Raw genomic sequence first — 22,425 nt, forward strand, 5'->3', positions numbered from 1 at the left:
TTACTTGCTTGCTATCTAAGGGCTTTAAACTGGGCCCAGAGAACAGGAGAATGTGGCTTGTGCTAATACTACACTCGTGGTAGAAGTGGGGAGGCAGAACGCAGTTATGCAGATAAAATGCACGAGTTCTGTCGTCGTGACTGTAGATGGAGAAAACGGGCAGTTAAGAGAGAGCTCTTCTTCCAGGGTATCATTTTGCTGGGCAGCTTCAAAGAAAAACCAGCTGCTGAAGTATTGGTGTGTGTTCACCCTGAGGCACTAAGCACCTATTAGGCCTAGTGGGGGCAGAAATTGAAGACAGGTAGCTTTCCTTCCAGGGTAGCAGAAGGGCACAGCAAGTGCCAAGCAGGTTGCTACTGCAGCTACCCCACGGCTGCCCCATGCTGCACCACGTGTGCTGTCTCCTTCCTGCCCAGCACTGGCAAAAGGCAGGAGCTCATCCCATAAAGGCTTAGGAAGACACCATTCTGCAGAGCGTCTTGAACCTCATGCTGAACAGAGATACCCTCAGAAACTTTACAGTCATCTATGGAAGATCCCAGAATGAAAAGGCAAGAGGTAAAATACAGGACAGTGAGGTTTCATACACTTTTAAGAATGTGCCTAGGATCAAAGACTGCAATTTGGCATAGCTCCTATTCTACAGACTTGCATGGAAAGGAAGTGAGAAAAGGAGCCAACATATCATGGATTTTGAAAGTGGAAGACCATATTAGATCTTGAAGTATTAAGACATAAGATCTCAAAGAGGAAATGACTGGTTTCTGTTGTAAATGGAGCTTAGATGTCATAAGGCGTCACTGCAGGAAAATAGCATGGTAGAATTAGTTCATGCCCAAAGTTTATATATGTTCTTAATGGTAGAACGCTGCGGGATAAACGTGTGAACAAGATGCCTCTTAGCCACTGCTTGGCTGGAATACACTGCACGTTTCCTTAGAGTATTTTTACCTAGTCCCTTTATATGGGATCCAATCCCAGGGGTTTTCTGCCCCCTAACTCCAAAGGGCTGAAGTCTCAACAGTGATCAGAAGCCATCTCCAAGGAGGTTATTCTTTGGTGGGATCTGTAAAGCCCCAGAAGATGGAAGGCTCGCTGCTGTTATTGAGTCATTAAGCCTGCAGCATTGATAAAGATGGTCCAGAAGTTATTACCAAAGAAGACTCACAGATACGTTAGCAGGGCAATAAATCAAAGTGCTGTACTGAAATGGGAGCAAAGCAGCCCCAGAGCAGCAGCATGGCATGGGGGAACTGCCCCATCCAGACTCATTCATTTCTCTGGGCTGAGGCTTGGCTCGATCCCAAAGATACTGGTGGGATGGGCTGCTCATGGTGATGAAAATAGGGCTTGATCCACCCTGCTGGCATCTATAAATTAATAAAAATCTTTATAACTTTATCCCCTCATTTTACCATGGCAATATAAATTAGGAAAAGTCAATTAGGAATAGTTACTACAATTAGGAAAAGTTACTACAATTAGGAAAAAATGATAAGAAAAAAAAATTTTGAAATGTAAAACCTATTTTGAGGGTTCAAAAACTTACTCCTCGTGACTACCCCTCATGATTCTGTACACAGCCTTCAAGTATGGGGCTTTTCCCATGAGCCCAATTTGTCATGCAGTACTTAACACAAATATGTTGGCTCACACTGAAGATCTGTCACTTTTCTCTTTTAAGTATCTGTTACTTGATCCACAAAGACATGGCTTCTTCCATTCTGCTCTAGAAATTCTCCACCAGAAGCCACTTGCTTTACTGTCCTATCTCAGCCAACAAGAGGTGAAGGCAAGAGGAGGTAAGTGGAAAATGACAATCTCAATAAAGAACAGAAGTGGAAACAAGGGAACGCCCTTCTAGCCCTGTGGAGTTCGGGATTCCTAAACGCAGCGTGGTGCATTCACACAGCACACCTTGCTGCACTGGGCTGCACAGGTCGTGCCATCATCAACCAGGCTGTGAAGTGGTTCACCATTCGGTAACGTGTTAGAATCACAGAATCGTCTGAGTTGGAAGGGACCTTTAAAGGCCACCTGCTCCAACAGCCCTGCAGCGAGCAGGGACACCTACACTAGATCAGGTGCTCCAAGCCCCATCCAGTTGGACTTTGTCTCCAGGGATAGGACATTGAGCACCTCTCTGGATAACCTGTGCCAGTGCCTCACCACCCTACTGTAAAAAGCTTCTTCCTAACAACCGCGTTCTTTAAGCCTCTCCCCCCAAACACATTTTTTTGATTCTATATTCATGCAGTTGCCGCCCTCTGGAGGATAAGGTACAGAATAAGACGATGAGAAAAGAGAAGGGAAAAAAGGCACCAAAGGCACAGCTGCCTCTTGTGTAACTATTTCCATCACTGTGAGAGCGCAAATCGTCACCGCTGAGTACTGAGTGATGGAGCAGAGCCTCTTTACGGTCACTTTAAAACGCTGGAGACCGCTGCGAGCTGCCCTCAGGCGGAGAACCGCACTTTTCCAGATCTCCGGTTAACCCTTACGCCCGGGGCCGGGGCCGGCACCGGCCCTGGGGCCGCCCTACCGAGGGCGCGACCGCTCGAGCCCAGCCACGCACGCCGGCTCTCGGCCTCCTCAGCTCCCCCTGGTGGCCGCGGCCCGGCCCGTCACGTCCCCGCTGCCGCTCTGCCGGTCCGGCTGCGGCGGGGGCTGCGGAGGCGCCGTTCGCCCGCTCGGCCCCGTGGCGCGGCCGCCGCCCCCGCCCCCGGCCGGCAGCGGACATGGGGCGGCGCTGAGCGGCGGAGCGGCGGCGGGGAACCATGCTGTCGAGGAAGGGGATCATTCCCGAGGAGTACGTGCTGACCCGGCTGGCCGAGGATGTGCCGGATCACGCCCGGTACCGCGCCCGGGAGCGGCGGGCACGCTTCGTGGGCAAGAACGGGGCCTGCAACGTGGCCCACAAAAACATCCGGGAGCAGGGCCGGTTCCTTCAGGATGTCTTCACCACGTTGGTGGACCTCAAGTGGCCCCACACGCTGCTCATCTTCACCATGTCCTTCCTCTGCAGCTGGCTGCTCTTCGGCATGGTCTGGTGGCTCATCGCCTTCGCCCACGGAGACCTGGACCACGGCACCCGGCTGCAGCGCACCCCGGCCACGGAGATCCCGGACGGCTTTGTGCCCTGCGTGACCAGCATCCACTCCTTCACCTCCGCCTTCCTCTTCTCCATCGAGGTGCAGGTGACGATCGGCTTCGGAGGGCGCATGGTGACGGAGGAGTGCCCGGCCGCCATCCTGGTGCTGATTGTGCAGAACATCGTGGGGCTGGTGATCAACGCCATCATGCTGGGCTGCATCTTCATGAAGACCTCGCAAGCCCACCGCCGTGCCGAGACCCTCATCTTCAGCAAGCACGCGGTCATCGCCCTGCGCAATGGCAAGCTGTGCTTCATGCTGCGGGTGGGCGACCTCCGGAAGAGCATGATCATCAGTGCCACCATCCGCATGCAGGTGGTGAAGAAGACCTCCAGCCTGGAGGGGGAAGTGGTGCCCCTCAACCAGATCGACATCCAGATGGAGAACCCCGTGGGGGGCAACAGCATCTTCCTCGTCTCCCCGCTCATCATCTACCACGTGATAGACAAGAACAGCCCCCTCTACGACATCTCCCCCTCGAACCTTCACCACCACGAGGACCTTGAGATCATCGTCATCTTGGAAGGGGTGGTGGAGACGACCGGCATCACCACGCAAGCGAGAACCTCGTACCTGGCGGATGAAATCCTCTGGGGCCAGAGGTTTGTGCCCATCGTGGCCGAGGAAGATGGGCAATACTCTGTGGACTACTCTAAATTTGGTAACACGGTGAAAGTGCCCACCCCTTCGTGCACTGCCAGGCAGCTGGAGGAGGACAAGAGCATTATGGACACAGTGCCATTTTCCCCTAGAAGTACCATAAGGAAGAGATCTATCAAGCTAAAGCCCAAGTTCACCATATCTGACGAGCCTTCCTGATGCCTTTGGACTGGGAAACTGTGCTAGGGCTTTGCGTCTGACAGATCTCATGAACTCAAAACACTGAGGTGGCCTCTATTACTTTTTTAAAAAATTCAGGTCGGTAGCACAAGGTATGTTCTGCTGTTATTTATTGCGGGGTAAATGTAAAGCTAATTATATTTTTTTAAAGGTGCGAAATTTCAGGCAGCACTGGGAGTAGGAAAATCCCGATCTGCAGCTTTAAATTTTGGTTCCGACTGTCATGCTGAGTTGCACGATCATTCTGCATTGATTAATCTCTAGGTAACTACGTATTTTCTCAAAAAACAAATGTTTCTATATCCTCAGAGATTGCAGTTCTGGGGGTCTTGCAGTGTCTGTCTTAAAGTCGGTAGTTTTTAACTGCTCTTTTCTAACTTGAACAATCAATATCGAGAAATAAAGTATTAATAATTAACGAAGCAGGCTGAATTTAAACAGTAACAAGAAGGTCAGGCAGTGTAGTGCAACACAAGAGCAGATCTGGGACTGTCTGTGCTATTATACTCAATGTCTTAAATAAATGGCTGGGTTTGCTGCATCCATATTGTATTGTATGGAGCCACTCCTACCACATGCAGTACGAAATGTATTTGGACATTTCCTTTTGTTTATTTTAAAACCCTTTACACTTTCAAAATAAAACAGTCAAGTGTACCTTTTGGGCTGTGTGTTCTTGATAGTAAGCATCGCTTTCCCCTAAAAAGAACAGCAGAAATCGTGCAACTGAGGCTAATCATAAATAGGAAACATTCTGTATTCTAATTGTCTAAATGAGAAGCAACATCCCCCTCTCACATGGCAGTAGGGACACCCAGTAGGAAATGAATCTCTGCTTTAGGTTGGAGTGAACTCTGCTAGAGAATGAGGGACTATAAATAGAATCCGGTATTTTGAATGGGAGGGCAGTGCTGAATCCTGGAATGTATCTGCATGCGGCAGACAAAAGCTTTTACTCCTCTCCCTTTTGTAAAAGCAGAAGCAGAGGTTTGTGCAGCAGGAAGGAGGGCTGTGCAGGACAGCATGGTCTCTCTTGGGATGCCGGTCACAAATACTACTGCTGAGGAAATGGTTTCCTTTCCATTCACATCCCGATCTCTGCACAGCCGGTGCCGGTTTAGCTGAACTCAAGAGCAGAGGAGCCATGTTCACCCTGCCAGCCCCGCCGGTGACAGCAGGAGTGGTTCCTCTCTGCACGCTCCTCTGTGTGGGGATGGCAGCACCAGCAGCAGCTTTATTCCTGCGCTATTAGGGGGTAGCGGTAGCATTGACTGCAGTATGCTATTAACAGGACAAACTGCCACTCAATTAAAGAATACAACGTTCTGTAAACAAAGCCTAAATAAGCTTTATGGAACTGACCTGATGTCTGACTACAGTTGTTTTCACAGAGATGGCAGGAAATCCCCTCTGAAGGGCATTGATTGAAGGAGTTCCCTGATCAGATCCGTGTGTGCTCGGTGATCCGTCTGAGCGATAACACGGCCGCATTTTTGACAGCTGGTCAGTGTAACAATGGGACTGATGTTCCAGAGTCACAGAACTTCCCTTCTGACTATAGAACACCTTCAGGAATCTAATAAAATGAAATTGTGGTCAGGTAGAATCACAGTTTGATTTAAAATGATAAAATTGTATCTATATTTTTAACACTTTTCTATTTCAGATCCACGAATGTCAGTGTCAGTGTTATCAGACTGCAGTTAGGTGAATAAGTATCCATTCGATTTCCAAATGCCCCATACACCAGCACTGTTCTGTTTCACAATGAAAAAGCAGTGAAACTAGCATTAGCAAGTAGTTAGTAAAGAAAACAGGAAAAGGCATATTTTACATTTGTAATAGTAAAAAAAAGAAGCCTTTTTTTTTATCAAATAGGGAACGGTGCAGTGCCTTTGTGTATTACATTTATTCTCTGAGTCCAGTTGACACATTATGTTCCAGCTTTCCCTCTTTCTGCACCAGTTCCATCACTCATCGAGAGGCACTGGCAGCAAAGCCAGTTGCTTTTCCTCAACACCTTTGTTCCTTTGAAAGTTCATTGTTCTTTATCCCTGTTCTGTTTTTACAATGCTCACAGGTACAATTCTAGCATTAGCTTTCCATGGACTTAAACCATCGGATTCTCCTCCGTTTCCAGAGTGCCTTGCATTAACATGTAAGATGCATTCAATGTTGTCACATTAAACCTCTTCAGATGGAGAAGTATTTGACCTAAATGTGAAGCAATTTCAGCAACTATTTTCAGGCCCTGATGCAAGCCTCCTTTTCCCTCAGGGAGATCTGTGCTACAGAGAGGTAGAAAGTTCTCTTTGTGAGATGGGGAGGGGATGGGTAGAAGGAAAGAGCTTGCCTCTGTTGGGCTGCTTTCAGAACCAGCTCTTATGTCACTCCCTTTACAAGAAGCTGCTCAATTTTCTGAAGTTTGGACAAAAAAGGCACAATCATATTAAGAGGAAGGCAGGATTTGTTCTATTAAAATCATTAGCTAATTATTTCAGTCCATTTGTTGGTGACTTTGAATCTCAGAAATCTTGTAATTTTAAATTATTCTTTCCTCACTTTCAACATTCAGCAGTATTTCAGGGGCAGAGCAAGGAAGAAAAAAGGGCACTGCTTATTTTGGAGGGCTCTTCCATTTTGCCACGTACTAAGTACTTGAGAACAGAAATTTCAGAGGATTTTCATGAAGTTGCACTTATGCTGACCACCCACATCCTCTGTATGATGCATTCTGAAGAACACATCAGTGCTGTCTTTTGAGGTAGAAAAGTCCTCATTCTCAGCAACGAGCAAAGCTGCATTTTCTGTAGCTGAGGTTCAACGTGAGCAAGCTTTTGAACTTGCTACTCTTTTTCTGATAGGTGGCATCCTGGGGTCCTGCTGAGGGAGCAGTTTGGGGCGGTGTGCCGCAGTTCCTACTGCTGCTCCCTCCACACTTCCTCTGCACAGAAACCTGTGGGAGGGAAGCTGCGGATGATGTGCTTGGGGGTTGCCCTGACTGGGAGAGAACATGGACAGAGACAATGGGAAGCTTTGAGTTTTGTAGTGACCCACTGCTCGATTTCTTAAGGGTGTGGTGAAGCCAGCTGTGTCCATGCAAATTGCTTTTCATGTGCTATGGAATCTAGAGACCATTACCAGCTTATACACATGGTTCACACTGTTTAATGCACTTAGTTTAGAGGTCGATGAGAGGGACAAAAGAATCGTGGGGTTTATTAATAAGAAACAGAAGCTGAAGAACATTTGTTTGTCATCGTTCTAAAATACTTGCAGTGACAGCATAGCCATGGGGCATATCTGTTTTATGTTGCATTTCCTAATGAAATCAAGAGGCAGACGTGTAAGAAATCAGAGGACAACAAGGTTTGATTTGGTCTCTTTATCCCCCTAGGCATACGATAAATACAGTATTATGGCAGTGCACTTCAGCAGGAAAACCTCCCTGTGAAGCAGATAAAAAACCAGAGGTGAGCTCAGCAAGCTGGGTATTATGGCAAAGGAGGGTCAGAGACACAGATTTTAAATCCACCAGTGACGTGGTGGGAAGATGTCAAGAAGCAGTAAACTGTTTTCATTTGAAGTGATTCACACCAGCAAAGGTGTGAAGATGCTGAAATGAGAGAACAGAGACGTTAAAGTAGATGTGAGAGCTTCACATAAAAGTGTTTAACTAGACCAGTGCTTACATATTAGGATAGATTAGCAGAAGGGTCAGTGTCAAAATTCAGTCTGCCCTGAGAGGTGAGTGGAGGCCAGCCATGATCCTCATTGCTCAATCTGGACAGTGGGTAAATACTGCTGTGTGCTGGGCAAGTTACCAGTCACAAGAGAGCCCTTCTGGAGGCAGCATTTGTGGTGACTGATTCTTGTGGCTAGTTACTTATTAATAGTTAATAATATCAAACTAATGAAAAATTAATAGTCCTCTGAAAGCTGAATTGGTTTCCTCGTGTTTTCCTTCCTCTTCCACTCTTTCTTTGTATGTCAGTCGCCCCTACTAGATAATTATTGCAGGCCAGATGGCACAGCTTACTTTCAGTGTGGGATAAGGAAAAAGTGCTTAGAGAAATAAAATATAAAAATAAAGTTGATATTAGAGAACAATCTGTGAAACTGCCAAGCTTGCAACTGTCACAGTTATTTCTTGTACAAAGCATGGAAGAAAATTCACCAAAGATTATTTCCTGTTCATTTTACAGGTTGCTGCAGAAGGAAAAGTGGTTTAGTTCTTCAGGTATTGGTTGAGGGAGAAGAGAAGAAATGCTGCATTTTAGGTTTAATGGTTATTATTGACACACCTTTCTCTCTTCCTGTACTCAAAGTCATATAGGTGTTGCCACTAAAAATGGAAAGGATCAGTGTTCTTTGTAGTTCATGTTCCTGCATTGCCCTGCATTCATCAAATGGCAGATGCTCCATCCCAAGATGGATACCTTGAACACAACAGCTCTGACCCAGAAGGCAGTAAAAGAATTCCCACCTATTTGAATGCATTTTTGTATCAAAGGATCTGCTGAAAGCCTGTGCTGCAGCATTAAGATGGATTCAATCAGCACTACCGATGTCACTCAAGAAAAGCTGCTGTTCGAGGTGGGAAGACCCTTACGGGAAGGAGGCCGTGGGGAATCCAGACCTGGGGCGCGTGCTCAGTGTGGCTGGTGACTGCCTAGCTGCCTGTAACACATGACTCAGCGTACTATTTTTGATTCAGCAACAGGAGAAAGATATGTGATACAAACCTCCACCTCCCCCTCTCCCCCACCCAAGTAGAACTATTAAAAGTGCAGAAGACATTCTTGAGAGGCTGTAGATACCACTGCCTCAGTCTTGCTTGTAGCACTGCTAGGTGCCCATGGAAGACAGCACGGCACACTGCCTGTTTTTTTTGCTTACACTGCTATTTTGATGCATAATGCAACTTTAAAGAGTCATCACAGGAAAATGACTCATTTAAAAAAAAATTCTTCAAAAGAATATTAAAACTGTGCAGCTCCTCTTTGCCACTTGCCGCTTTCTGCTTTTGTACCTGGCTTACAGAGTTCAAATGCAGAAGGCATATCCACAGGTGGCTACCTCAAGCTGAGCAGCTTTAAGTCAGCAATCCTATGTGAATTGGTGTAGAGTCAGAGGTGTTATGGTGGTGGCCTCGTAGAGGGATGCCCCCTCTTTGCTGGAGCTTGCCCTGGCTGGAGGCATTGAGTATCCTGACTCATCCCAATGCCACACAGCGGTGGCCGTGAAGTCACCCTTTTCCTTCCCTGGATATTCTTTGTATGTCTGCCATTTAAGTGGCATTTGTTTCCTCTATCCAGGACATGGTAGACAAAATGTGTAAACAGCGTTTTTATTACTGTTAGTTATGATAGTTATCCCTGAGCAGAGCTGAGGCACAGAGAAATATCACTGCATATCAGGGGTGGCAGTAGAAGTCCTTATCTTCAACAAGTCTCAAATCAGGCCCCCATTTTAAATCCTAGGCCTTTAAATCCAAGAGTTTGCCAGGTTTGTTAGCACCGGGATTTTTCTCTTGGGGTTGACTCCTATTAAGTTGATGGGAGTGGGCAGCTGACCCAAATAGTTTCTGATGGTGCTTTTATCAAAACATGCTGTTCCCTGTACTTTATGTTGAAAGTCTTTTTCTTCTCTAGCAGCCTATAGGAGATTTTTGCTCTGTCTTGTAAGTAAAAGTCTTAACTTTTTTTCTCTGACATGGGGGATGTATAACCAAGATGTTATAATTGCAATATAATCAAAAGAGTAAGGCAAAGCTGTATAACCAAGATGTTATAATTGCAATATAATCAAAAGAGTAAGGCAAACAAGGATCACAAAAGAGAATAAGTAGAAGAGCTTACCCTTGGGTTGAGCTCACTAGAAGATATCAAAGAGGAGGATCTCCAGAAGAGATCCTTCCCCTCTGGTAGCCAGCTCTTAAATAGGTCCAGGAGGGGTGGAGCCTGGCTCCACCCCTTCCGGTAGCACAGGTGAATTGCCTTCACCTGTGCTCCTCTGGCTGACTCATGGCTCACCTCAGGTGATCAATCAGAGGTTCAGGCCGTGACTCAGCAGTTCCCATACAGGGGATTATGTCTATTGTGTGTTTTGTATATGCCTATTGATTGAGGAACTTGAATTGCTTGAACGTTCACAACTTGGTTTGAGATCTGTTGTTTGAGCTCTTGCTGTCTCCCAGGCAGTGTACCAGTATTCTCAATGTCTTGCCTATTCCCCAGATGCAATTTTCAATTGTTGGTAGCTCCATTCTGGCTTTAAACTTGAGGGAAGACTCCTGGTAAAATAACATGTGTTTCAGAGGGCTGGGGGAAACAAGGACTGGGGAAATGAGTAGGAAGATTAGTATGTTTCTCAGACAAATGTATGGGTTTTATAAGAGCAAGATGTGCCTAAGAACAGCTTCCTTAGAGAACATCACAGTAAATTTAGATCTTGAAGAAGCTAAGGAAATAAAGAAGTTGCCTTCTCTAGCCAGTTCTAACGATGATTTTGTAATGATGGCAAGCACTCTGTAGGCATGCTGATTGCTGAGTGCATAATGGTGATTTGATTTGAAGGGCCTAATGGTTGGCTTTACCAAGGATTAGTGAATGTATATATATATATATATAATATATATATGAACATATACATATATAATATATATATGATATATATATATATTATATATATAATATATATGAACAATACATATATAATATATATATGAAGATAGCTCATGCTTGTTGAGCATTCATCTAGAACAACAGGCAGTAAGCAGATATTTTTCGAAAGACAGAAATGTCTGTAAGAAGTAGTCGCTATCTTTTCACAGATTCTCATCTATTGGACGTTGTCTGGACATCCTAAGTTGAAATAGTTAGACTCAGCATCTGTGTGTAATGCATTCTTAAATGAATTATTTATATGGCTCTACAAACTTTTGTAAATATGATCATTCAGTTTGTAATATTGTTGTTTTTTATTCCTGCTAAGTTGTTATTCCTGTGCTTGATTTTTCTGTTTATTTGGTTCACTGCTGTATAGAGTCTAAAAAGCTTTTGTTGTGTTCTTGGACAGCATCTGTTTAAGGAAAAATGAAAAATAACTGTTTTGTAATTGGCCTGTGATTTGCAGTCAGAATTCTTACAATCTCACCATTACAAGTATTTTCTGTAGTATTAGTTCTTTCTACAGTTGTGTGCATCTGCCTTCACTGAAGAGAGCCTGATTCCTTTATTAAGTGGAGATCAGTGAAGTTTTAAAACATAGGTTTCATCAAAAGTTTGTTCTTTAGTAGTAACATTACATGTGATCCTATATTTTTTGCCTCACTTTTCTGTAGTTACTTAGGAATTGATTACAAGGATGGTCTGGTTTCTGTTCCTACTTCTTTGTATGTTGGAAAATATTTTCTAAGGAGTAGCTTCTTGTTGACTAGAAGAACCAGAATTACTTTTTTTTTTTTTTTAAAGAGAATTTTTAAATAAATAAATGCTATCCTGCTTTAAAACAAGTAATTTCCACAGGGTTCTGTGTGGCTCTAATTTGCAGCCAGAGATAGCTTATTAGCAGCTTGTTAAGAACCTGCTAGGTTCTCCTAGTGAATAGGAAGAATTACAATGATTTAAAATAGCAATTACGTTTTACTGACTTGTCACAAAGGGAATGAATGTACCTATACACAGATCCATAGTACTGCCAAATTAACATCAGTCCAACGATACGTAACGGTATGTTCTCACTCCCCTATATTTAGTGGTTGCTGGTTTTCACATCAATTCACAGAAAAACTGCTCCAAAATATTCTAAATTCAGCAGATGCCTTTTTTCTGACTCTAAAAAACGTGGAAGCAGTTCAGAGAATGTCTGATTAAAATCTGCTGGAACATACATTTAAATTCATTTTCAGAAAGCGTTTAAATAAAGCTACCGCTGATCAGCATCGGTTGACAGGTTTGATTTGATCCTTCAGGAGTTATAGGGAAAAGTAATGTTTGCGTTTCAAGTGTAAGGAGTGCTATTCAGTGCATAACTGTGGGATGGAAAGTTCAGTGATTTCCACATTCCTATGACATATAGAAATACATAAAAAGGTAACTGCTTTTAGTTAAGGCTCCAATATCTATAATAACTCTGAAGAATGTCTCATCCTCTCATCCAACTGCTCTAAAATAAATCTAAGTACTTGCTAAATACAAGTCAGATTTAAACTAATACATTTTTATATAATAAATAATAAAACATTTTACCTGCAAATTTGAGTTGAAAAGCTTTTTTCACACATTGGTGTGCTGCTGGATTAATATCCTCTGATCCTAGCATATGCAAACTTCAAAACTGTCTTACTACGTGTACTTTGTATAAGAATTTCATCTCTGAGACAACAGGGGACTGCTGAAGAAAGAGAAAAGGCTCCATTAGAAAGCTGCTGAAATAAGATACTCCTGAGACATTAAGCTAAGAGTGTTTGTTAGGATTCACCTGCTAGTCTTGGAGTCCTCAATAACCTTTCTCAATAAGGTCCTGAACATGCATGCATGGTCATTACTGCATGTAGTAAGAATAGAGAAATTTTGCTCTTTGTTAAAGAATGGTTGTTTCTTCTATGTATGTATGTATGTATGTATTTATCCCTCCATCATCTCAGCAGCAGGAATAAGACTGAAGGTAGGAATTATGTATCAACATAAGCACTTACCTTGAGCAGGCTATTTCCAGCCCGCTCATCGTCACTTCTACCAATCAAAATATCCTGTTACTTCGCTAAAAATAAGAGTGAAGAGAAAGCACTGTAGTTTGACACTAAGCTAGTTAAGAAGCTTTACCACTGTACCCTTGTCCTGAGTTTGTTTCTTAAGTACAAAATCTAAAATCAATATCATTTTCTCAATACTAGAATACTACAGTATGAAATCAGATCTTGAGAGGGGAAAGTGAAATTGCTTCTGTCAATGGGGAATGCCTCAGAAAGCAAACTAGTGCTAGAGTGGCTGAATTAAAGATAACAGTGTCAATTTGGAGCTCTTTAACGTTTAACCAACAATTTTACACAAATTCTGTAGTAGGGAGTAAAACATTTTTCTCTCATTTGAAATAAAACTATTCCGGTAAATCCATTTCAACTTCTGTTTATACTGGTTGTTGGAACTTCTGCAAAGAGTCTCAGTGGCAAAATGACATGCCAAGAGAATAAATCAGCTTGAGCACACTGTGGACTAATTCAATAGCAAACTGGGGCTCAATCGTGCTTGCTCAGCGACTACGAGTTACACCTTCCTGTCCCAAATGGTTCTGTGCATCTGAAAAAAAATAATTTCCCTTCAAGTTAAATTCAATAGTATCCTATAATTGCTTTGCAGGGAAAGGACCTAAAAATGTACTATACATTTCTGAAGTCTTAAAAACATAGATTTTTGTGATGAGTTTTCCCAGGGCTTTCTGCGTTACTTTGGAAGCAAATTCTTTTTTGTCAATCATGAAAGCTGTAGGAATTATCTGAAGCACGGCTTTTATGTGGAAACAATCATTTCAGTTGCCCAGAAACTCCTGGCTGACATTATCCTTGACAGTGTCTTTCTTCAGAAACCGGGTTTGAATCACTTCAGAGATAGGCATGTTCTGTACTCTGGCTCACAGACCAGAACGGTATCTGTGGCTTTTAGTAAACTTGTGTAAACAAAAGGCCCAGATGATATAGTATTTTCTAATGCCAGATAAGCAGATAAGAATGTGAAAAGGAGGTCAAAGAAACTCAATTATATAGAGCTCTTCACAGCCTTGGTGTTCATATATTTGGGTATTTATACAGGAAGCATTTATACAGTCTTGCTCAGTCTTACTCAGAAATGCAATAAGCATGAGGCATGATGTTCTTTTGGCAGCCTAAACACAACATACTTCTAGTTCTTTATATAAGAAAATGAACACATAATAGAGCAATAATTGTTCAGGTGCAGGGCTTCTGTAACAAAATACGTAACTATATGCTACATTTTCCTTGGAAATTAATCTGACTCATGAAGTTTCTTTACTAATGCTTCTCACAGTCCACAGAACAGCACAATTTAAAAGGTGGTGAGTTATGAAGTATAAGCACTTTTCCTGCTGCAGAAGAAACAATCTACTTAGTTTCTGGTAAAGCAGCAGTGTCATACTACTCAAAAATAGCTTCGCATGTGTTTAAAAATATACTTCAAAAACTCAAATAATTATGCATTTAATTATTTATTTATGTTTTTGGAAGCATTTCTTAAAAACTCTAAAACCTTTCAAGTCTGCTCAAGGAACGTGGTTCCCAGATTTCTAGATTTAGGAATACAGATTAAGGTAGTTTGTGAGAAAGCCTGTGAAATATTACGAGGAGGAGCACTTTCTGATCCACTTCAGCATCATCCTCATGCATCTGTGGATGTGAAGCTGACTGTCCGCAGCATAGCTGTTTTCTGCAAAAAGGTGCCTTACTGAAGGATGCAGTGGCCACATGCCCTGAAAACAGGGTGGCTTATGAGCAGAGGAAGCAGACTTGCATGTTGAGCCAAAACAAGTAGAACCTTCCTGAAAGTTCTCTATTTGCTATGATTTTTTTCTTACATCTACCATCTTAAAATAAATAAAGTAACACAAAACACAGAACCCACCCAACAAGACCTGAATGTTCTCTGTCTGCCTGGAAAATAATTCTTTGAAGAAAGATATCCAGGCCAACATGTGACAACACTTAAATCATTCAGCTTCCTAACAGATGTGTTGGGTGTACAACCTGAAGGAACATAAGCTGTGGATGGCAGCAATTGAGAGCCCAAATACATGTGACTTTCAAGATAGCACCCAAGAAGTATGTTATCTGTTAGTGATCTGTGATTCACAATATCTACTAAACACTGCTGCTGTTTGCAAAGACAGTTGAACCCTTAACTGTTGGCAGATAACAGTCACAGTAGTAACCAGATTCTTCTTGGAAATCTTTATCAACTTGGTGTCAGGTGAATGCAGGTAGCCTTTTCTAAGTTGGTATACAAAGGCTGTCTTATTCCTTTCTATTGTGACTCCACTGTGATGGCTGAGTAGCCTGGAAATAAGTGTCAGTGAAGCTGCTTCTCTTCATGCATGCTGATTTTGCATTTGTACACACGTGCACATATGAGCTGAACCTTAGATACGTGCATTGAAGACAGAAGTCGTTACATCTAACATTTTCTTGTAGTTAAGAACATAGCAAAGGGACTTGCACCATGAATATCATATGTGATTATTAGATTCTTGATAAATTTGTAATATTCAGTGAACACTTACAGCATAGATTTTCATTCTTTCTCACTAAAGAAGTAAAATGCATAGAAAGACTGTATTTAATTAAAGAAATGTAAAGCTATTGTAGGTGAAAATGAGCTGTGGCCTTATGGTTAAGTAGTGTAACACTGACCATAGCCAATTAAACTAGAGAAACAGGGAAATGTTATCAAAAACCTAAGGCATGTTTTGACCACAACACTCTATCCCTTTATCCTGGTTCTCATAACATCATGATGTTATCAGTTCATTTGACTATTGGTAACTGTTCTTCCAGGCAAGCTTTAAAGACTGAACAAACTAGCCTTCCTAAACTGGCTCTGATGTATGCAGTTCTTACCATTAGGATTTCCCCCCAAAATGCTGATATGAAACAGCTTACCAACTACTGCTGAAGAAGCTAGTCCTTAAGCAGCATTGGGAATGACATGACTTGGTATGTGCATCTCCTAGCTGTATTTTTGACAGAAATGTTGCAGCATTACCTTTTTTTATTTTGCTGTTTGATGAGTAGAATCCTATGCTAGAATGACAAGGGCTTTCATCTATAAACACAGTGTCCTTTCCTGATTCTCATCTTGGGCTTTTTAAAATACAAGGTGATTCACATGGTGTTGATATCCAGATATGGTGGATTGTACTTGGAGATCACGTACAGTATGGAGATGTCTGTGTTTAGGAAAAACACTGTTCGTTTAGTTCTTACTTTCAGAGTCTCTTCAGAAAGGAAACAGCATATTTTAAGAAATCCCTAAGGGTGGAAAGAGCCCTTTTGAAACATGGCAGTTTTAATTTGGCTTCTGAGGGATCATTCAGTCCTCACCCTCCTGTTTTATTATGCCACCGGACTGCTTTTTAACGCGCTTTTGAGATCAGGATTACTGAGCACTCTCGAACTCCCTCTAGTGGAAAAAAATGGTATGCGACTACACATGATTAGAAATCACTCGATTTTATAACAGATGCTGTGTCATTCTCCCGTGGTACTAAATGCACTGGCAATGTCTGAATAGTCTCTAGTACAGATGCAGTATAGAATTTCACTCATTGCTACTAAAGTATACGGAGTCTTTTTGTGAAATTTCCATGCATACAAGTTTGCATAGAGTATCAAAGTCATGGCTGAATAATACTTCCTCTCCTACTACGGGGGCTCTGAATTCATGAAGCAGGGTAGCTTGGTATGATACAGATGGTAGATGGCTGCCTGTGCCTCCATCCTGCTTTCTCCAGTGTCACCTGTTGTGGGGAACTTAGAAACTGATGCCCTCTTAATGTGCTGTTGATAGTAATTATAGGTTAGTGGGAAAGTGTAAAATGATGTATTAGAAGGGATACTGTACGCTCCCTCCATCTATAACACAGAAATGGCTCTATGTGCAGTTGCCTAGAAGATAGCTCTAGTGAACTATTATGTGTTAAAGTAATGCAAGTCTGAATGAACGTAAGCTGTTTAAAATGGCAGCTGAAGAGCAGCCATGATGCAGTCATTCAGACTGAGAGTCTCTTGATGTGATGGAAAAGATGCAGTGTGTGGAGAGATCAGCATTGTAATGCTGCTCTATCTGTGTATTTGTCAATGATAAATGTACCAGGTTTAGAAACTTGGGTATATCTGGGGAGAAACAAACAATTAAAAAAGAAAACCTCTTTCCATCATGATATTTTGCTTTACTGTATAAGCAAGAATGCAGGCTGTTTAACACATCATTTAAGTGCAGCTTTTAAGGCATTAAAACATAAAAAAATAGGGCATTAGTAAATTGTTTTGGTGCTTGCTATCTGCAATTGTGTAAATTACGGGACTCAAGCTACTTCTCTATTTCCTACTAAGTAGCAAAATAAAATCTTTTAGAAATGTAACGTAGGTCTGCTAAGTGCTGCTGTGTTTCCAGATGGGACTCATCTTTCAGTGCTATGACTACCTCTTAATTTTAGCAACAGATATTTGAAGATGCAAACAAGAAAGGACTTCTAGAGTAAACATTAATGACAGCTCCTGGCATTTGCTTACATTACAAAAGGACACTCCATACACCTCAGAGCTTCCTTTCCTTGAAGAATGTCACCATACGTTGCTTTTTTCTTATTCAGTGTGTGCTTACCAACACTATGCTTACATACTGTACACAATGGAAGTTCCATGAGCCATCATGTCCCATGCATCTCCCCAGAATACACACTGTCCCTGCAATTCTGACATCCTGAAATGGCTGATACCTGGATTTGAAGACAGGATCTGTAAATAAAAACAAGCAACCTATAGCAAAATCTGCTACTGTAACTCATGTGGTATTTCTACTTTTCCAGGATTTCTCTTTTGAACTGGAACATCTCAGGGAAGTATGTGAAGTTAATACCTAGTTTCTCATGGTGGTGCAGTTTCATTAGTTTTTTATGAATACAGGAAGTGTAGCATTCAAATACTTATTTAGTGAGTGAATAGCTATTGTGGTGATGCAGCTGGTGTCAGGAAGAATAAAAGATGTCTATTTGTTTGTGAAATATTTTTACGTCTTTCCAGAAAGCACGCAACAAACAGGAAGGCAAAAATGAGCTTATACACAAGATCTAAGCCACAAAGACTTCGTATGCTTGTGCACAGCCCAAAGCCTGCCCAGCCATACCTGGCTGGATATGCTCACCCCCTATGCAAACCCAAAAACAATGCAGTGTCAGCACCTTGAAACATCACCTGTTCTCTCTTGGGAGCAGACTTGGGGCTGCATTGAGTCATGCCCCTCTCTGGTCCCCAAGCCAGTGGGCCGACAGGAGGAAGCAGAAGGGAATGCTCCTTGGCCGTGGTGCTGCTTGCTGGCAGCAGTTGCCTCATTCTCACCCAGTTAAAATAAAACACTGTAGGTCTGTGACTGCACTGAGATTCAGTTTAATCCAGTTAAAAACTAATCAATACAAACTATGGACTGGGGCTTTTTTTCTTACATATATATTGCACTGCAAGATAAAAATTTATACACCACTGACCAAATCTTACCCCTTAATCCTCCTACTGAAATCCCAGCCAAGTACAGAACAAAATATCTGCACATTTTTCTTGGAAGTGATGCCTCTATGAGGTTACATTCAATTTTCCTGTAAATCACCTCCTAAAGGAAAAACAGAGTACAGGTCAAAGCACTGGTGCCCATGATATTCCAGTCCCTTGTTTATCTGCAATTGTAGCAGTCTACTTTCCAACATAGCTGTAAGTGAAGTTTTTAAAAATCTTTTAAAAAGCTCCTGAGAAATCCATACCATAGAAGAAAACATGCTTTAGGTGGATAATGTCCACAACAGAGACTGAAAGTATTACAAGAGAATCTAATGAAAGATGTCATTGTTGAAAACAAGCTGTGCTAAAGAAGGGTCAAATCAGTTACATGCCCCGTGTGTAGGTAGGACTTTAGCGTGTTGCATAACTTCTAAGTCAGATGTTCCTTACAGTGAGATAAAGTTTATCTCAGAATTAATCCTCAAAAATAATTTGATTATGCTCAGATTGAGACCTCGTTAGCTTAGGTCTGAAGAATAATGTCCTTTCCCCAGAGGACAACAAGATGGGCAGTACCAGGTCAGGCCTGTTTGCTGGTAGACCAGACCTGACTGACCATCTTCTGGGAAAATACCCACTCAGTCCTCGCTATCTATGCAGACATGTGGAACAGATAATGATTCATATCAGATTCTGAATTGGACAGACAAGTATGAATTTGTAATTTGAACTCTCATCTCAAAAATGTTTAGGTAGCAAATTTAGCGTCTGCTCAGTAGGAGACTGAAGTGTTACTGTGAACTAAGGCATTGACTTCCTCACAATTTAGCACAAACATCTGACAGCTGGACTACAACTTTGATCACTGTAAGAAATAAATCCAATCAATAATTCTAAAGTTTAGAAAACTGCCTGTTTTTACTTCTAAAAAATGAACCTAAGTATATTGTTAAAATGCAAGCCTATCAATAAAATTAACACTGACAAGAACATTTAGGTACCAGACAGCAATGGAAGGAAAGATATGCATTATTTTATGCTGAATGCAGCTCAGTGGTTAGTTGAAATGTAAAACTGGGAACTCTTGTTAACTCATGATGAAATAATAAATGAAAACTCTGGCTTCTTCTAGGCATCTGCTTCAGACACAACTTACATTACCTTGTGGCTAGCGTGAGACGAGTTCAGCACCCATGTTACAACAGTTCTTTATAAAATTCTCCGTGTATTTAAAAGTAAATAATGTAAAGGGGATAAAATACTTTTCTTCCATTTCAGGGAGAGTGAGATTCTTAAAACTGAAATGTAACGCTGCAATGAAAACAAAGCTTGAAATGTGGCAAGCACTTCAGAGCATATGCTGCATTACCTATAGTAACATTAGTGATGAGGCAGATGTAACATGAAGGAAGAATGATTTGTATGGTAGAAATGCATTCAAAGTTTCAGTCCTTGATTCTCTGAAAACTCCTGCTGCATCACTCAGTCTTTGTAAAATTTCATATGGTACAAGGAGAAGGAAAAATGTTCCCTCCTTTTTTTGTGATGTTAGAATAACTCACCCTTTGTTCTCCTCTTTCCTTGCTCTGCTCCTGATTATTATGCTTACAGCCCTAAGACTCTGCACTGGGAAATGATGTTACTCTGGTTGTAGTTGTAACTATGTCTAGTTCTCTCAAACAGTTGTAGAAACATACTTCAGCCTCCTGACAAAGACATAAACTGATGTTAGAATTACATGGAGGTAACAAACAGTGGCTTTTTGAAACTAAAATTAGAAACAAATTAAGATACTGACAACTCGCAGAGAGAACAACAACAAAGTAAATCTAATTGCTGGACTGGTAGAAATGAATGAAATGTGATGTCATAATTAACAAGATTAAACAGAGAAAGAAACCTAATCTATTCCAGCAATGAGTTTTGTTACATTGTGTAAAGAACATGAATATGCTCAATTCTGCTGAAAGAAGCATTAAGCATGTAAGGAATATGACCAGCCTCTATCAATCACAAGTCTTCAGTGAGAAACTTAAATATCAAATATCAATACAAAACTTTAACTGCCACCTGTCTTTGAGTTTGCCTAAAATGTTTGAGTATTACTCTGAAAGGAACATCTTTTCTTAGGAGATGCGTGCCTATTTCTTTGCTCAAAACCCAAATGATCTCTTTGAATGACAGTGTAAGCAATTAGCCACAGAAGTGGAAGAAAATACAAAGGATGCTTGCCAAGGTGTGTGTATATCAGTTCAGAGCCAACGTTATACAATCAGAACAATCCTTTTTTTTTTTTTTAACAACAACAAACAAACACAGAGCTAGAAAAAGAAGGAGGCTTTACACTCGGTCTGAAGTGGATGACAAGGAAGGACAATCACACAGCTTTCTGACATTATAGCGAAACCCACAGGAAAGACAACTTTTGCTGCTGAGTTTTTGTTTTGTTGTTGGTTTTTTGTTTGGTTTTTGAAAAATCTTGGCTTATGATATGAGGGAGCTATCCTGGTTCTATACCAAAATAATACAATCAAGTAGCACCCTTGTTCATAAACCTACATCAACTAACTGCTGAAAGACAAGTACATATTAACAGTGAGACTCTTAATAAGTCAAAGATTCATGTCTGAGAACAGCTTTTAGAAGCACATGGTGCATTTTGAAAAATCTGGTATTACCACAAGAGGTAGGAAAATCTGTGCAGAAAAAGACAGTGAGTCTTGTTCTGTTTTGTACAAATTTCCATCAACATAAAAAGCTTATTTAATCGCATGCAAAATTTTGAGATCACTTGGCACCTGATGAAAGAAACAGGGACAAAAGAACTATCCCCAGAGCCAAATGAGTGAGCCAACGCTACACAGAATTAATCTTAACAAGGAGAGTTCAGACCAATCCACTACAAGTACAGTATTCCTTTTGAAGGCTTACAGTGAAATTCTTAGGCTTCTGTAAACATGAAAAGTATTCACTGTTCCATGCAATTGTTTGTGGTGGTTAAATTTTAGAAAGTGCAAATTTTTCTAAAAGTTAAGAGTAAGAATTTTCATTTTTATTTGGTCTCAAAAGAAAGGGGTTGGTAGTACTGGGAACGGTAGGCCTTTGTCTATGATCTGTTTCCCTGTACTTTGCTTCTCAACATTTCTGGAAAGAGTCTCTACATAAAACAAGACCTAACTTGATATTCAGTTCAGTTTGCTGCTGCTTCTCAGAAAAGGTAGCAATTCATGCCTAAACACACAATGGCAGACATCTCCTCCCTCTTTTCATAACAGAGAAGTCCAAGAGCTGAGTCCCTTGGCCATAAAAACCTTTAATAATAAGTTTCCTTATTTTTTTTCCTCCATTATAGCTGCTAAATAATCCCCGCTGCCTTTCTTACTGATGTACTGGAGAGAAAATTGATTTATGATTCAAGTCTGATTGATATTTAATCTCTAACATTCCCAGTGATTTTACAATCTGGGAAAGAAAGTGGAGAGTTCATTACCCTTTTTTTTCTTTTTTTGTCCCTCTCCCTTTCCTGCCTTTTACCCTCCCCCCAAAATAATAAAGATGCTATAAAGTTGAGGCACGAGTGGTTAAGGGTGAACTTGATCAGTTCTAGCAGCTGGTTCTTGGATATGTCCTGGTGGTAAAGGCTGATCACCTCCTGCAGGATGTTTTGGTGCTTCTTCAATTTTGTGTTCGCCAGCTGTAAAACAGGAATAAAACTGCTTAAAATTTCTCAATTAAATGAGCTCCATATGTGAGAAGTCTCTAAAGTAATGTTTCTAGTGTACAGACAATCAAATTGAACCACCTGTTTTTATTTTGTAATTGGACGACTAACAATGAAATCAGGTTGAGTTTACCCAACAGGCTGCAAAATGATTATATTCAGGATTTCTTAGATTACTAGTTGCTTCTGTTTTCAGTAAAAATGTTTTTATTTATATAATCTCTTTTTGGATACTAATCTGTTCTTTCTAAAACATACTACATGTTTATGAAACCTTTAATCCTAACATAGCAAGCTTGAAAAAAAAAAAAAATGAACAACTTGCTTCTGTATTTTAATCCTTACTGCGCTGACAATCTTCACAACTTTCTCCCTTTGCCTCCCTCAGAATGCCAGCTTTCATAGTTGGGACCTCCTTAACTCAGACA

The 22,425-nt window shown here is 41.3% G+C and overlaps 2 protein-coding genes across 7 annotated transcripts in view; one reads left to right on the forward strand and one right to left on the reverse strand.

The window, feature by feature from the left end:
- The first annotated feature begins 2,728 nt into the window (after positions 1–2,728).
- KCNJ11 (potassium inwardly rectifying channel subfamily J member 11) lies at positions 2,729–9,760 on the forward strand. 6 transcript variants are annotated; one of them, XM_042882148.1, is made up of 4 exons: positions 2,729–4,084; positions 6,073–6,150; positions 7,390–7,465; positions 8,198–9,760. In XM_042882148.1, exon 1 carries the CDS (start codon positions 2,778–2,780, stop codon positions 3,969–3,971), a length of 1,194 nt encoding a protein of 397 aa, XP_042738082.1. In that variant the 5' UTR covers positions 2,729–2,777; the 3' UTR covers positions 3,972–4,084; positions 6,073–6,150; positions 7,390–7,465; positions 8,198–9,760. The 6 variants fall into 6 exon arrangements, with proteins under 6 accessions (XP_042738082.1, XP_042738083.1, XP_042738085.1 ...); XM_042882149.1 differs by lacking the exon at positions 6,073–6,150 and having other exon boundaries at positions 8,198–8,232; positions 8,321–9,760; XM_042882151.1 differs by having other exon boundaries at positions 2,729–4,070.
- An 8,389-nt stretch (positions 9,761–18,149) lies between these two features.
- The window catches only part of NUCB2 (nucleobindin 2), a 29,260-nt gene continuing 24,984 nt past the window's right edge, over positions 18,150–22,425 (reverse strand). Inside the window, exon 13 of the mRNA XM_042882039.1 lies at positions 18,150–21,970. Within this exon, the coding sequence (XP_042737973.1) occupies positions 21,858–21,970 (113 nt within the window). The 3' untranslated portion in view covers positions 18,150–21,857. The remainder of the gene's footprint in view (positions 21,971–22,425) is intronic.

Source organism: Lagopus leucura, unplaced genomic scaffold, assembly GCF_019238085.1.
Source record: "Lagopus leucura isolate 7727_CA_CO unplaced genomic scaffold, USGS_WTPT01 Super-Scaffold_100033, whole genome shotgun sequence".
NCBI classification, from domain to species: Eukaryota; Metazoa; Chordata; class Aves; order Galliformes; family Phasianidae; genus Lagopus; species Lagopus leucura.